General features: G+C 38.8%; 1 protein-coding gene across 1 annotated transcript in view; it reads right to left on the bottom strand.

Annotated features, from left to right (window-relative positions):
- CTNNA2 (catenin alpha 2) overlaps positions 1-13698 on the bottom strand; it is a 372247-nt gene that overhangs the window by 342845 nt on the left and 15704 nt on the right. Inside the window, exons 2-4 of the mRNA XM_039723934.1 lie at positions 11878-12044; positions 8030-8149; positions 5687-5953 (exon numbers count right to left, since the gene is read on the bottom strand). Coding sequence (XP_039579868.1) covers positions 5687-5953; positions 8030-8149; positions 11878-12036 — 546 coding nt within the window. The 5' untranslated portion in view covers positions 12037-12044. The remainder of the gene's footprint in view (positions 1-5686; positions 5954-8029; positions 8150-11877; positions 12045-13698) is intronic.

The raw sequence follows: 13698 nt of genomic DNA, 5'->3' as shown, positions 1-13698 counted from the left end.
TGCAGCCAGGCTGGGAAAGCTGGGGATGCTCACCTGGAGAAGAGAAGGCTCCATGGAGATCTCAGAGCCCCTTCCAGGGCCTAAAGGGGCTCCAGGAGAGCTGGAGAGGGACTGGGGACAAGGGATGGAGGGACAGGACAAGGGAGAATGTCAGTTTGGACAGGGCTTGGAGCAACCTGTGACAGTGGAAGGTGTTCCTGCTTGTAGCAGCAGGTTGAAACAAGATGATCCTTAATGTCCCTTCCTTCCCAAACCATTCTGAGATTCTTCATCCAATATTTCTTCATCTGATATTTCATCCAAATCCATACATGAGGTTATCTGAATTTGCAGCACACTTCCCCAGTGCATTGCTAGTTAAATTCAATATAGAGTTGCTATTATACAGAAATTGCCATTTGCCTGGGCTAGAGCTACTCAAGCTCAACAAGTCTGGTTTCAAATTGCTGTCAGATGTGCAGTAATATTTTTGCAATTGTTTCTTATGAATTTGAGTGGCGAAACAAACGCATTTCAATTCTCCTTTCGAAGCTCACATTTCGTCCTGTTCTCTGCAGCATCACAAATCACTTCTCTGAAGAACACATTTACAAGCAAATTGCAATTCCATAAATGTTCTGCAAAAAATCCATTCTCAGATCATCTAGCAGTTATTTGTCCAAAAAGGAACATTTTAAAGGTAGTCACTTAATGACACAGCATTTTTTCTGTCTCCTACATTTCTGCCACATTTTGACAGCTCCTAATTTTATTACCAAAAAAAAGAGAAAAAGCAGTCTTTGCTATTGCTATACCCAGATACTTTGTCTTTTCAGTTTCTCTGTCATGTTTTCCCCTCATTACACACTTATTAGATCTTTCACTCCATTTAAGGTGAACTGCATTCTCTAGCCATGCAAAATATTCCTTAAGGAGCATGAATGTATTCACAAAATATGTTATGATAGTCCATTTATTAATTATGAGCTGCATTTAACAGCCTGGAGGACAGTGACCAGTGTCACCAGACACTTTCTCATCAAATGCAGTCATCTCCCAGATAGCTGACTGGCTCTGTTCAAAAATTTATTAAAGATTGAGTTACTCTGCCTGTAATTTCTCAGTTCAAATGCTGCTCATGACAAAAAATAGTACAATTTCAGTACCCTGGGACCTATCCCAAATACATAAATACCTCAAGCACAAAAAATCATTTTAACCACCTCTTTCAATTCTGAACCATATCAAATCATAGGATCATTCTGAGTTGAAAGGGACCCACAAGGATCAACCAGTCCAATTCCAGGCCCTTCCCAAGACAACACCAAGAGTCTCCCACCCTGTGCCTGAGAGCATTGTCCAAATGCTACTTAACTCCGGCACGTTTGGTGCTGTGACCACTTCCCCTTATATTCCTTTATAAACCAAATTATTTTCGTACTCAGAAGTCAGAGAGCAAAGGGGTGACCCACAGGCTCAGCAGTTGAAGATGTAACAAGGATCAATGCTGTTGGATTGCAACTTTAAAGACAAAATACAGAGAAACAATAAATCCAATGTTTAAAAAGATAAAAAATGATAAAACATCAGATAAAACACCATCAGCTATAGGGCTTGCTTGTTTGGATTAATTTATACCAAAACTAAGCACTATATATTTCTTTAAACAAGAAAAATATCATTTTATTGCATTGCTAGAGGCAGAACTTGCACACACAACCACAAAAGACAGGGAGAAAAGTCAGCCAAGCCATCTCATCAGTTCTTTCTGGAGCAATACAGAAAACAACAGATATTTGCTTTTGGCATCAGTGGAGGAAAGGGGTTTTGGTCCTTTTTTCCTTTAGATATCTTCTCCTCCCCTCTCTAAGTCAGGGGATTTAAATATTCTATTTCATTTTATTGCAGATAATTCAAGCCTTGCTTCAAACACAGGAATAATCCTTTTATGGAGTTATGGTGCATGCATAGTAAACAGCTTTATATTTACAACACCATTACACCCACCCTCCCACCACTGTACAAGAATGATTACCCTCATTTTTCATATCCAAATCTAAATTACATTATTCAGAATTGCTTAAAATGTAGAGCACTGTAGGTCTGAAACCTCTAGAATCTGAATTTCCACTGTGATTAGCACTTCTGAGGTGTTGTCAGCACATCCCACTGGCACAGCTCCACTCCTCAGGACTCAGGAATTGTAATCCCAGTCCATATTCTGAGAGCAGGCACCCTCCTACTCACCAGAGATCCCAAGTGCCCAGTAAATGCTATTTTTGCCTGTCACTGCCCCCTCTCTATTCCATCATGGAGAACACATTTCCCAACAATCTGTGTGCAGCCCTTGCTGTGGCACAGACAACCATGGAATCACAGAATTGCTTGGATTGGAGAAGATCTCTCAGATCATCGAGTCCAACTCCAGCCCTGCCAAGGCCACCAATAAGCCAAGTGCCACCATCCCCATGGCTTTTAAATTCCCCCCAGGACTGGGGACTCCAAACTGCCCTGGGCAGCTGTGCCAGGCCAGGGCTGGACAAGCCTTTGGGTGAAGTAAACTTCCCTCATATCCAACCTGACCCTCCCCTGGCCCAGCCTGAGGCCGTTCCCTCTCCTCCTGTCCCTGTTCCCTAGAGCACAGCCCGACCCCCCCGGCTGTCCCCTCCTGTCAGGAGCTGTGCAGAGCCACAAGGTCCCCCCTCAGCCTCCTTTTCTCCAGGCTGAGCCCCTTCCCAGCTCCTTCAGCCTCTCCTGGTGCTCCAGCCCCTTCCCCAGCTCTGCTCCTTTCCCTGAACAAAGTTATTCCTAGATATAAATATATATTTTTACATCCACATATATTTTACTTTGCAGTTAGCAAACACACACCACTGTCAATGCCATCTATCTTCACCTCAGTTTTCATCAAGCACAGTTTCCTGGTCTTTCTCATTGCATTTCTTCTCACTCAATAATTTCATTCTCTTTCTGTCTACCTCCCCACCACACTCCAGTTTGATGCGCAGGTCCTGTCTCTGCTGCACACCATGAGGGCTTTGGGGAGGACACCAGATAAATCCATCCCACAGTTTAAACTGTGCCAATAAAGCAGTCCCTCAATAACCAGAAGAGATGAGAACTTACCAGATCAAAATCATCATTTTCTGAGTGAAAACAGAGCCTTTTCAGAGTTCAAAGTAAGTTCTTCAAAAATTTATCTATGCAACTTCCATAAATTTGGCCAAATATCATGAGGGGGAAATAAACCGTGCACCCCCATTTGCATTAAGGACTCAGAGATATTTCATAAACATAAAATATATGCCAAATTTTAATAATAAATTACTAATAAGACCAGGAACACCTACTTTTAAATGATCTAAGAGTAAAGCAGCAACAAGGCATTAAAAACGTTCTTTTGTCATCAATCAACTTCAAATAGGACTTTAAAGGAAAAAATCTACTAAGAAACAGATTTTTGAGCTCTCCTTATTTCTACATAAATTATCTCTGAGAAGCAATAAATGACAACTATCTTCAAAACTTTGCTGCTAATAACTCACAGGTGACTTTACACAATCCCCCAGTGTATAGAGTGTGACAATTATCAAAAGACCTAGTTAAACACAATGGCTGTGCTTCAAATAGGTAGAATAATTATTTGTATTCCATGTGAAGATATTTTGACTGAGAAAATGTTGAAGTTATTCACACTGCAGTTATTTGAAGCACTAAGCCACAGAACACTGATTCCAAAATCTGAAATAATGAAGGCTGAAAAGTGTTAAAATAATGGAAAAAACCCTGTAAACTTATTCTTAACACAAAATAATCATCTTGGCATATAACACAGGGTTTAGTAAGCACTTTTTACCAAATATAAACTGATCTCAATTAATATGACTGGGCCTGTAAAATAAATATTCTGCAAAAACTTTTTCATTAGAAAATACAAAGTTCCTTTCCCTTGCTGAAGTTATATACTACCACCATAAAAAGCAAGGGTTTTTCCTCCACTGCCTTTTAACTCATGGCATAGTTTCACTAGTTTGCTAATATTGCTTGTTTTCTTGCTTACAAAACACAAAGGTAAATTCACAATCATCCCACCATCACCAGCCATAAATTTTGACTTTCCCTGGAGGCAAGAGAATGTCATCTTTGTTGCAAAATTAGGTGTGAATAAATCTCATTCAACAGCTAAGCAGTGAGTTAGAAAATGAATAATACAATTGTTTCAGTCTCTGTATCCTCATAAGTAAAGTTTTCATTTAGTTTCCTAAAATAAGAAAGAGAGAATTCCCCAAAAAGGCTGTTTTTTCCACATGTAATTAGGAACAGAACAGGCTACTATGGCTACACATCTTGTGCTGCAACACACAGAAAGTGGAACATCACAGAAAGTGGAAAAGACTTTACCTGAAGAGAAAAAGGATGAATATTCTCATAGAAGCAGGGGACAATATCTGATGTCTTGCACAGTCTTCACTACATTTATTTTCACAAAGCACAACAACTCTCTTTGCATTGAACAACAGTCTTTTTTCCAGAAGGCAGTAGCAGCATCATCAGTTTGGGACAGAGAAGTCACATGTTTTCTGTCCCTGTTTGTCAAACCTTGCTGTCCATAACATGCAAAGTCCCACACAAAAGCTGCAGCACAGTCAGACCACACAGGGATATTCCCAGGATCTTATCCACCAGGGACCTGTGAGCTAAGAGGGCCCTGAAAACCCTGAGGAATTCCTTAAATCTTAACCCACAGTAGTTGTGCAGGAAAAGCCACAGATGTAAGAATACATGGAGGAGACGATCCCAGTCCAACATGCTGTGACATGAACCACCTGCACTACCACTCCACTTCCAGCCCTAAATGCAGCAGGACTGAGCAGCTCCTGATGTAACACGTGCTGGGATTGCAACCTTGGGTGATAATCAAAGTGAAAAGGACACCATTCCCTAATAGTAACTTCAACAAGTCTTTGCCTTAAGTCAAAATGAAAGACGAAAATGTTGTCAGAGACTGTCTGCAGTAACCTTTCTGTTCACTGCCTGAAGTACAATCCTCACATGTGAGATAGGGAGAAATCATCAGACAGGACTGCTAATGAAATTAACAGCTAAACAATTAGCTGTCTGGAAAGTTGCTTAAGTGAAACCATATCTATTGCTGGAACAGAGGCTGCAGCACTTTGCCCACAGCTGAAATCACTGCTATCAACTCTGTTTGAAAGATGCTTTTTCCATGACTTTGATTAACATAATTCAAGATTCAAGTTGAATGTTAATGTTTCCAGGACACTGAGCTCCATCACCATTTTCGTTTGTCTTGTCTTCCTGACTTGCTAGACAAACATGATTTTACCACTCAGGCAACCTCAGATCTTGGTCACATAACTAAACTGGCAGATTAATCAGACTTTGCATTTTCTAGAACCATGTAGTGAGATTTGTCAAGGATCCTAGAGATAACAAGAACTTATTTTTCTCACTATCCCAGCCACTCATATGAGCACAAATAACTCCTTGTAATTCCAGTCCATTAGCAGCAAACAACTATTCCTCACCAAAACCAACACAACTCAATGTCTGCTCTTTGCCTCTGCAGTCTGAGGAAATGGGTGTGAAAGAAAAGGGGAATTTGAGTCCTGTATAACAACTTAGTTAAAAGCTCTGTAGATGGTGTGGAGAAACACCTCATTCTCCACACCCTGCTGATACTCACATCAAACTCATTCAAAGCAGCAGCCAGCTCTCCTATGCCAGTGTGGCCCTTGTTCTCATCGGTGGGCGAGGTGGCCTGGGCAGCGTTGGAGATGCCAGCAATGGCCTCCTGCACTTGCTTGAAGACGTAGTCCCTGTTGGCCCTCGTGGCCGCCACGTCGGGGTGGCGCAGGAAGGCCTGCGAGGCCGTGTACAACATGGTGGCATTCTTCTTCAGAGCCCCGCGGGCCGCGGCCATCTCGTCCCTGCAGTGAGGATCCTTCAGCTCCTGCACGAGAGCACACGGCTTTCAGAGTTGGAAGCGAAAGGGTTTGTGTTAGAATGCATTGCTTTGAGCATCCGGGCATGGACGCCGTGCAGTGGTTTGGCAGAGATGGAATCCATGGCAGAACCCAGCACAAATCACTGAAAGAATTCCCCTCCTGCCCAAGGAAGCCCTCCTGTGTCACTACAGCTGTTACACTCTGCTCACAATATCTTACCTAAGAGTCACTTCCCTTTTGCAAAAACCCATGACAAATGCACATAAAACATTCAAAATTACTCTTCCCAAACAAATGGATTCCTTCTGCTGGTTCCATAATGGCAACACTCCTGTTGCAGCAAGTGACTTGTCTTTCTAATTATTACACCCATGTCCTTTATAAAATTATCATAAGGCAGACCTTTAAAAAAATCAAACTAGAAGTATTACATAGATGAATATCATAGAATGACAGAATCAAAGAATTGACTAGGTTGGAAAAGAGCTTTGAGATCGTTCAGTCCAACCTATGACCTAACACCATATGGCTTTAGTCCTTAAAGACCTAACAAATATGCCTCTCAATATTTCTATTTTGCTTCCCTTCATATTTCTCTTTATTCCCCATATCATTTAGAGTTTTCATATTTAGAATATGACAAAAAACTTTCTTTTGTTCCCTCTGCCAACAAGAATCAGATACTGCATAATATGTTATCAGAATTTTGTATTATTATTATTTAACCCCTGATTTTTCTTTTCAGTTATAGTGTATATCATATTGTCCTTGAATGTCTTACAAACATTAAGACAGCCTTCATAATATTAATTAGGAATAACAAAATGTTATTACTTCTACTTTAAAACTATGAACAAACCAGTCTGGAGATCTGAATATTTTATTTATGTCCACACATGGAATCCATCATCAACACTGAAAAAGGACCCAGATATTCTGGATTTAAAGGCTCTACCCTCTGATTAATTTCAACCACATGTGGCTAACAGGTAACAGTCTTCAGAAAGAATTTTTGCCATATTCTTGTGTCTTCAATGAGAACTTAAAAGATATAAGCATCCATTAACTTTCATATTTTTCTCTTTTTTCCATATTTGCAGCTCTTTTTCCACAGGGGAAGTGTCTGAATGTACAGGAGAGCATTCTCCATATAGTGCCTAGATTGTACATTTTAATTTATTTGCCTTAATCAGATGGTTTGCTTTCTGTGGTCCTGCAAGGAGCAGGGAGATGAGCTTGATAATCCTTACAGGTCTCTTCCAACTTGAGATATTCAATGATTCAATTTTAGTATAACTCTTAAAATGCAATTTTTCATAAAAAAGCCCCACAATCATGATTCTAAGAAAATGATCATTACTGCAATTCAGAAAATAAGGTAAATAGGTGGATGAATATGGAAAGCCAACTTTCCAAATGCCAGTGTTCAATGCAGTACAAAGATGGCACATCCTTGAATTATTGGTGGTATTCAAATATAATTGAAGTTGGAGAGACCTTATACAACTCTACAGTGTCTTGAAAAGAGCATAGTTCAGGGGAAAGCTATCTTTATTTCAAAGTTGCAAAATGACCAGCCTTGAATAAATGTTATCATGATTTTCTGGTCTCTTTTTCAGCTGTCTTAGCAATGAATAAATGGATAAATGAATATTTTTTTTTTAAATAACCTGAAAATTATTAATAATTGTTTGAAGCACAAAGTAGATTTCTGTTCCTCCTGAACTTGAATTACACTAACTAGCAAAGAGCTCGTGCTTTACCAGCTGTCAGAGTGACCTGAAATCTGCATAGGTTAGAATTAAATGGGAATAATCATCAAATTAAAACTATCCTTAACCTCTTGAATCACTTCCCTTTTCACCCTTCAATCTGTTAATAATTGAAGCCTCTTGGAAGGTACTCTTAAAAGAAATGGCACTTCTGAAAAACTTCATCACATTCAAAAATAATCAGTGTAATTAAACTATAGGCCATGACATAGCAATTAGTGGTTCATTGTACATTTTAAACCAGACTTGGATATAAAATAGGAGAACTTTAGAATGAAGATGGATTTTTCCAACCCCTCCTGTACTCACCTGTTGTCGCCTTGCAGCGACATAGTTCAGCTTAACCATTTCCTTCCCAAATTCCTTAAAGCGATTGGCTAAATCTTGCTCATTTGTTGCATTTTTCACAGCTTCTAGCGCCTCCTCTACCTACAACACAATAAATCAGCTCTGTCAGCATCTTAATCCACTCTTTGAAAAAATCTGTGACTGTTCCACCCAATACTCTGTCTTACATGGACCCAATTTAGGTTTCACATCCTTCACTGTACAGAAGTTTTATGAAAGTCCCATGAACTTTAATTAGGTTTTTAATAGAGCAACTGTCACTCTGCATTTCTGTCCATTTACTGTGCTTTGGGATCATGTAAAGCTAATGTCAAAGATATCACTGTTTTAATTTCCCTGCCCACACTGATGAAATATTTAATATCTATGGGGTTCAAAACAAAATACATGAGTATGTTCTTAATGTGTGGTACAGGCTTTGTGGGAAAACAAAGAAAGTTATCACTTCTGGACAAGAAATATTTAAAAAGAAAATTCAAACTTACCATTAAGGTTTAAATTTACCCTGAAAAATCCAAAACACTATCTTTGTGAAACACATGACAGCTTCCACCCAGATTATTTGCATTATTTCTTTTTTCTCAGCTCTGAGCTTTCTTTCTTTAGTTATTCAACACTGAGAAAAGAACCTACCCAAAAACCCACACCTGACTTATGCAGTGATGCTGCAGCTAACAGACAAAAATATAAAACCCCAGTTATACCAACAAGTTGATTCACCAAATGTATTGTGAACCTTTACCTTATGCAAAGCAAGAAAAATATCTTAAGGGATAAAATGCTCTTTTCATGCAATGAGTAAAGGAAACATTACTGTGACTACATGGAAATTCAAAGTTGTACTTCTCTCCCTTGCAAGATAAAAATGCAATTTCAAGCAAAAACATTGAGAACTGAAAAGATGCTACTGATCCTTCCTGATGAAAGTTGTTGTTCAGCTAAAAGCTGCAGTTCATAAGAACATGCATAAAAAATTTTCCCATCAAAAGGCAAGGGCTTATTGACATGGAGAAAAGCAGGGGTTTGCAGCCCTCCAGACACTGTTGGAAATTGATAAATTCAGCAGTAGCTGGTGTCTAATAGTTTAGAAAGGCACAATTATGTGCAGAACCTGTCTTTTTATTGCTTGAGTTGCTCTGTGTTTTCCTACCACTGAGAGAGTATATTTTCATTTTGAGCTTTTACCTACTTACTGCAGAATTACAAATTACAGGGCAGTGCAGTAGCAAACTCATACATTTCTATTGGAAAATGCATAATTCAGGAACATAAATTCATAGCTATTATGCTGGAAATTATAAACCAAGTTCTGTCAATTTACAATCTACAAGCTTATTCAGAATCCAAGTTACCTCTTCTTCTACTCTTAACGAGAACAGTTTTTTAAAAATGAACTGACTGCCTTATCATTAACACAAATTGCAAAAGCATCAATGTATTAAATAATTTGCTCTTGCAGAATTTCTTGCAAAATATGCCCATTTTCCTTTTTTTATAAGGAAACATTTTCATTAAAATAGCTGAAAGTTTCATCTTTATTATATTTGTAATGCCAAGCACAGGCATGACAAACTGATACATGTTTTTCTAAGTCCTTCCCCATATTAAATAGAAATCTTGAAAATTTTGTCAGAGATTCCACTCTGATAATCAGATTTCAAAGGATGCTGATCGTACTCTGTCATGTCAGTCAGGGCTCAAGACCACAGATTCCAAAATCAAGAAATCAGTTATGAGAAATACTAGAAAGGACAGGAGCACAAGCTCTTTTTTAATGATACTTTTATTATTACAATTTCTTTTTTACAAATTCATACTGGAGCAAGTTCTCCATCCTTGAGACAGCACTCAACTTCAACTGATCTGTTCCTCTGATTAACCAGCTTGGAATTAATTACAATAGATCTATAATTCTCTGTGTGCATGACCACATACTATAATGGTACATGGTTTTTTAATGTGTTACAAAAGCTTCTGCAATAACCACTATTTCTAATTTTAGCAGTGTAAAAGATAACCTGAATGCAATGACCAAGTCCTTCCAGAAAGCACCTGCATATATTCCCTCTAAAATACTAATTAAAATGCACCATTTCCTGGGAAGCCTTTGACATGCTTTCAGAGAAAACTGATTACAGTACAATTCAGCATAAATCAGGCTTCATTACTCTGACATGCAGAATTATTTTAGTTCATTAATTTTATGGGTAACTTACACAAGTCTTTGAAGGTTACCTTTGAGTCAATAGAAGAGCTTTTCCTCCATCAATTTTGTATAGTATAACCACTTTTCCCCCTAGTAATTTGTCTAAAAGCAGTTAGCACTGCAAAGTGGTAAAATAAGGATATTTACATGTCCAATCCTCAGAAATAAATTACCCTTTTTAACATGAAAATAGAAGTAACAGTTAAGGTCCTTATGTTGAATTTTGCTGAAAAGAACCAGAGATCACCGACTTCTGAAAGTGAACTTCCAATACCATTAGATAAATGCAGAGATTACAAACCACACTGCCAGACATAGCCCTTACAAATCTGGGGTGCAAACTGTGCAAGTAAATACAGCCACTTAAAAACCAGCACTGGACATTTGTATTTTACATAACAGTGTACTCTGCTTCAAAAGAACTCTCAGATGGGAGAACAGAATTTCTCATTGTCCATGAAAGAGCTTGAATACAAATTTTCATCATAATGTTCAGAAAAAACCTGTTGTTTATGATATTCAAGTGTTGGCCTTGCTAGGAAAGGACAATTTGAATTACAGTTACATGGAGCATTATAGAGAGGAAAAATGTAAAGCATATTGGAGAGAGACACTGCTTACACTGCACATAACCAGAGCCACATGCTGACAATTCTGAGAGCAGCATTTTATCTATTAAAGCAGAGTTCACTAGAACCTGTGCTGAAAAATCAGCCTCTTTCCTTATGAAAACTGCTTTCCAGCTATTCAGGTTATCTGCACAGTTTGCAAGTTGAAAGGTTCTGTTTTTCCAGAACATGAGATTGTTGTACAGTTACACTGTCAAAAAGACAAATTAAAAAAAAAAAAAAAAAGGAAAAAAAACCCAAAACACTTTTTGAACAGTTGCTAAAAAGAAGCAACTTTACATCTCCTCTGTTGAATTCACACATGCATTCTGCAGGCTTTAAATATCCTGTATATGATTTTCTGCACAATTTTATTTTGTTTCAGAGGTTTTTGATTATTTGTTTCTGCAATAAAAATGTAACGGTGCAACAGCTAGGGAAGGTGGAAAAATGCATTTCCTACTTTCCACTGAAAATATTCTTAATTCTCCTGTATAAAAATGTGAATGGTGGTGGTCAAAAGTGAATATAAATCTGTCTAAACTATCTGGTAATCTTTAATTCCTCTTTAATCTTTGATTAGACCATTGTACTATTGTCTCTCTCCAAATTAAACATTTGATCTTTAGATATATTCAGAAGTCACAAAGAGAAAAAAAAAGAGTAGACAACCAAAGTTCCTAAACTGCGCCAGAAAACAAAAATACTGGGAGAGTAACTGGGTAAGATGTGAGGGGAACAAATGCTTCAGCCACTGAAGACTCACAAGACTCACAGGTCACAAATTTTGCTTTAAGTGTTCAAATATTAATTTCTGCAGAATTAGAAAATGAATGAGACTAATGCAGAAATATGTTAACTCCCACCTCTGATCAGCACTTCAAGAGAACCACATGGGGAGTAAAGACTGTGAACAGTCACCTTCCTAACTGATTTATCCCGTTTTTCCACGCACAAAGCACACAAACCCAAGAGAGAAGGTGAAAAACGCCTACGATTTTGAGGTGTGAGAGGAGCCTCATGACATCAGCCATGTCAGCCAGGATGAGCAGGCGGGTGACGGCCGAGAGCAGGGCGCGGGCAGCGCGCACCATGGTGCCCCTCTTCACCGAGGAGCAGGGGTCGTCCGCGAACTCCGACGAGGCGATCCGCATCGTCTCTCCTGGCAGAGGAACACAAACGGCCCTCAGGTTAGCGTTCAGCATTGTGGGTTTGGTTTTCCCACAGAGCATATAAAATAAGTGCTGCTGGGAAAAAAAATCAGAGAAACACCAAAGCCCTGGGTTGGAAGGGGACTTGAAGCACATCCAGTTCCACTCCATAGATACCTTCCACTGTCCCAGGGCGATCCAAGCCCCATCTAACTTCTCCTTGGACATTTTCAGGGATCCAGGGGCATCCACAGCTTCCCTGGGCAACCTTCCCAGGGCCTCACCACCATCACAGGGAACAATTCCTTTCCACTATCCCATACAGTCCTGCACCCTGGCAGTTTGAAGCCATTCCCTCTTGTCCTGCCACTCCATGCTGTGTTTCAAGTCCCTCTCCAGCTCTCCTGGAGTCCCTTTAGGCACTGGGAGGTCCCCCTGCAGCCTCCTCTTCTCCAGGCTGAACAATCTCACTTCTCCCAGAGTGGCTATGATTCACAGATTTTATATTAACCCAACCTTTGCTGTTGTTAAAAAAAAAATCCTGTTTGTCTCCAGTGTAGAATCTCAAAAAGAAAGTACTTCTAAAGTGAAATCAAAGCATATTTACATTGCTTTTAAGACCATTACAACAACACTTTAAAAAATCCCATATGGCAAAATTTCCCATAAGACAATGCAAATAGTGAGGGAGAGATTTAAGATAGCCACAGTGATTAATTCCCATCAGAACTATTTTCCTTATTGTATTTACCATTAAGACTGTGCCTTCAAATTATAATTTGCAAGCAGAGTATCTTGGATGATAAGCTGAAAATATAAAATTTCAAAATACAATTCAAATGGCTCATTTCTAAAGCTATATATTCCTCTTATCTTTCCACAGGGTTGGCAAAACTCTCTACAAATTTCTTAGGAGACAATTAACAAACAATCATTGCTAGATAAAAGGAGAACAAACCACATTTCTAAACATACTTAAATGCTATATTGCTCAGCATCACAGAGCTGAAATTCAAGGTAAGAAAGAAAACAAGGTTTCTGGAGGAGGACCACAGTTTGCTGTCCCTACCATCCCATGAATTTTTAATGTGTGCCAAAAAACACTAAAGCTAGAAGCAAGGAATTCTGAACCACAAAGATTTTTTCTAACACATACTTTCATTCAAACAGTTGCTTGAAAAATTTATTCACAACTCTTGGCTGAGAGTGTGCTACAAATTGGGAATAAAACTTCACTATTATTATTATTATTATTATTATTATTATTATTAGTCAATGACTCAAATATTTAATGTAAGAGGAGATATTGAGAGAGAGCACAGAACAGCTGAAAGCCTAGCATGTGAGCAAGGGTTGGATGTGAGTTTCCTAACTGGGAATTTGATTCCAGTGCAGGATTGGCTTCATCTAACGAGTGTAACATTGTAAGACATCATCATCCCTCCAATTATTTATTGAGAGAAAACAACAATCCCAGAGCATTGGGATAAGAGTTTGCTCCAAAATGCTCTCTTAGAGCATACTGAGCTGACTGAACCCAAGGGGACACAAACAACCACAGGAAATCCCAGCAAGGCTTTCCCTTATTTAAGCTCTAAGTAGGATTCAGATGAGATGGAAGTGATTCCAAGCATCCAGCAGCAAAACCCTTTTAAGCGAAAGTAC

This window comes from Passer montanus, unplaced genomic scaffold (genome assembly GCF_014805655.1).
Source record: "Passer montanus isolate IOZ18808 unplaced genomic scaffold, ASM1480565v1 scaffold51, whole genome shotgun sequence".
Lineage (NCBI taxonomy): Eukaryota > Metazoa > Chordata > Aves > Passeriformes > Passeridae > Passer > Passer montanus.
The sequence above is the reverse complement of the archived record's forward strand: the minus strand, read 5'-3'. Positions and strand labels throughout refer to the sequence as shown.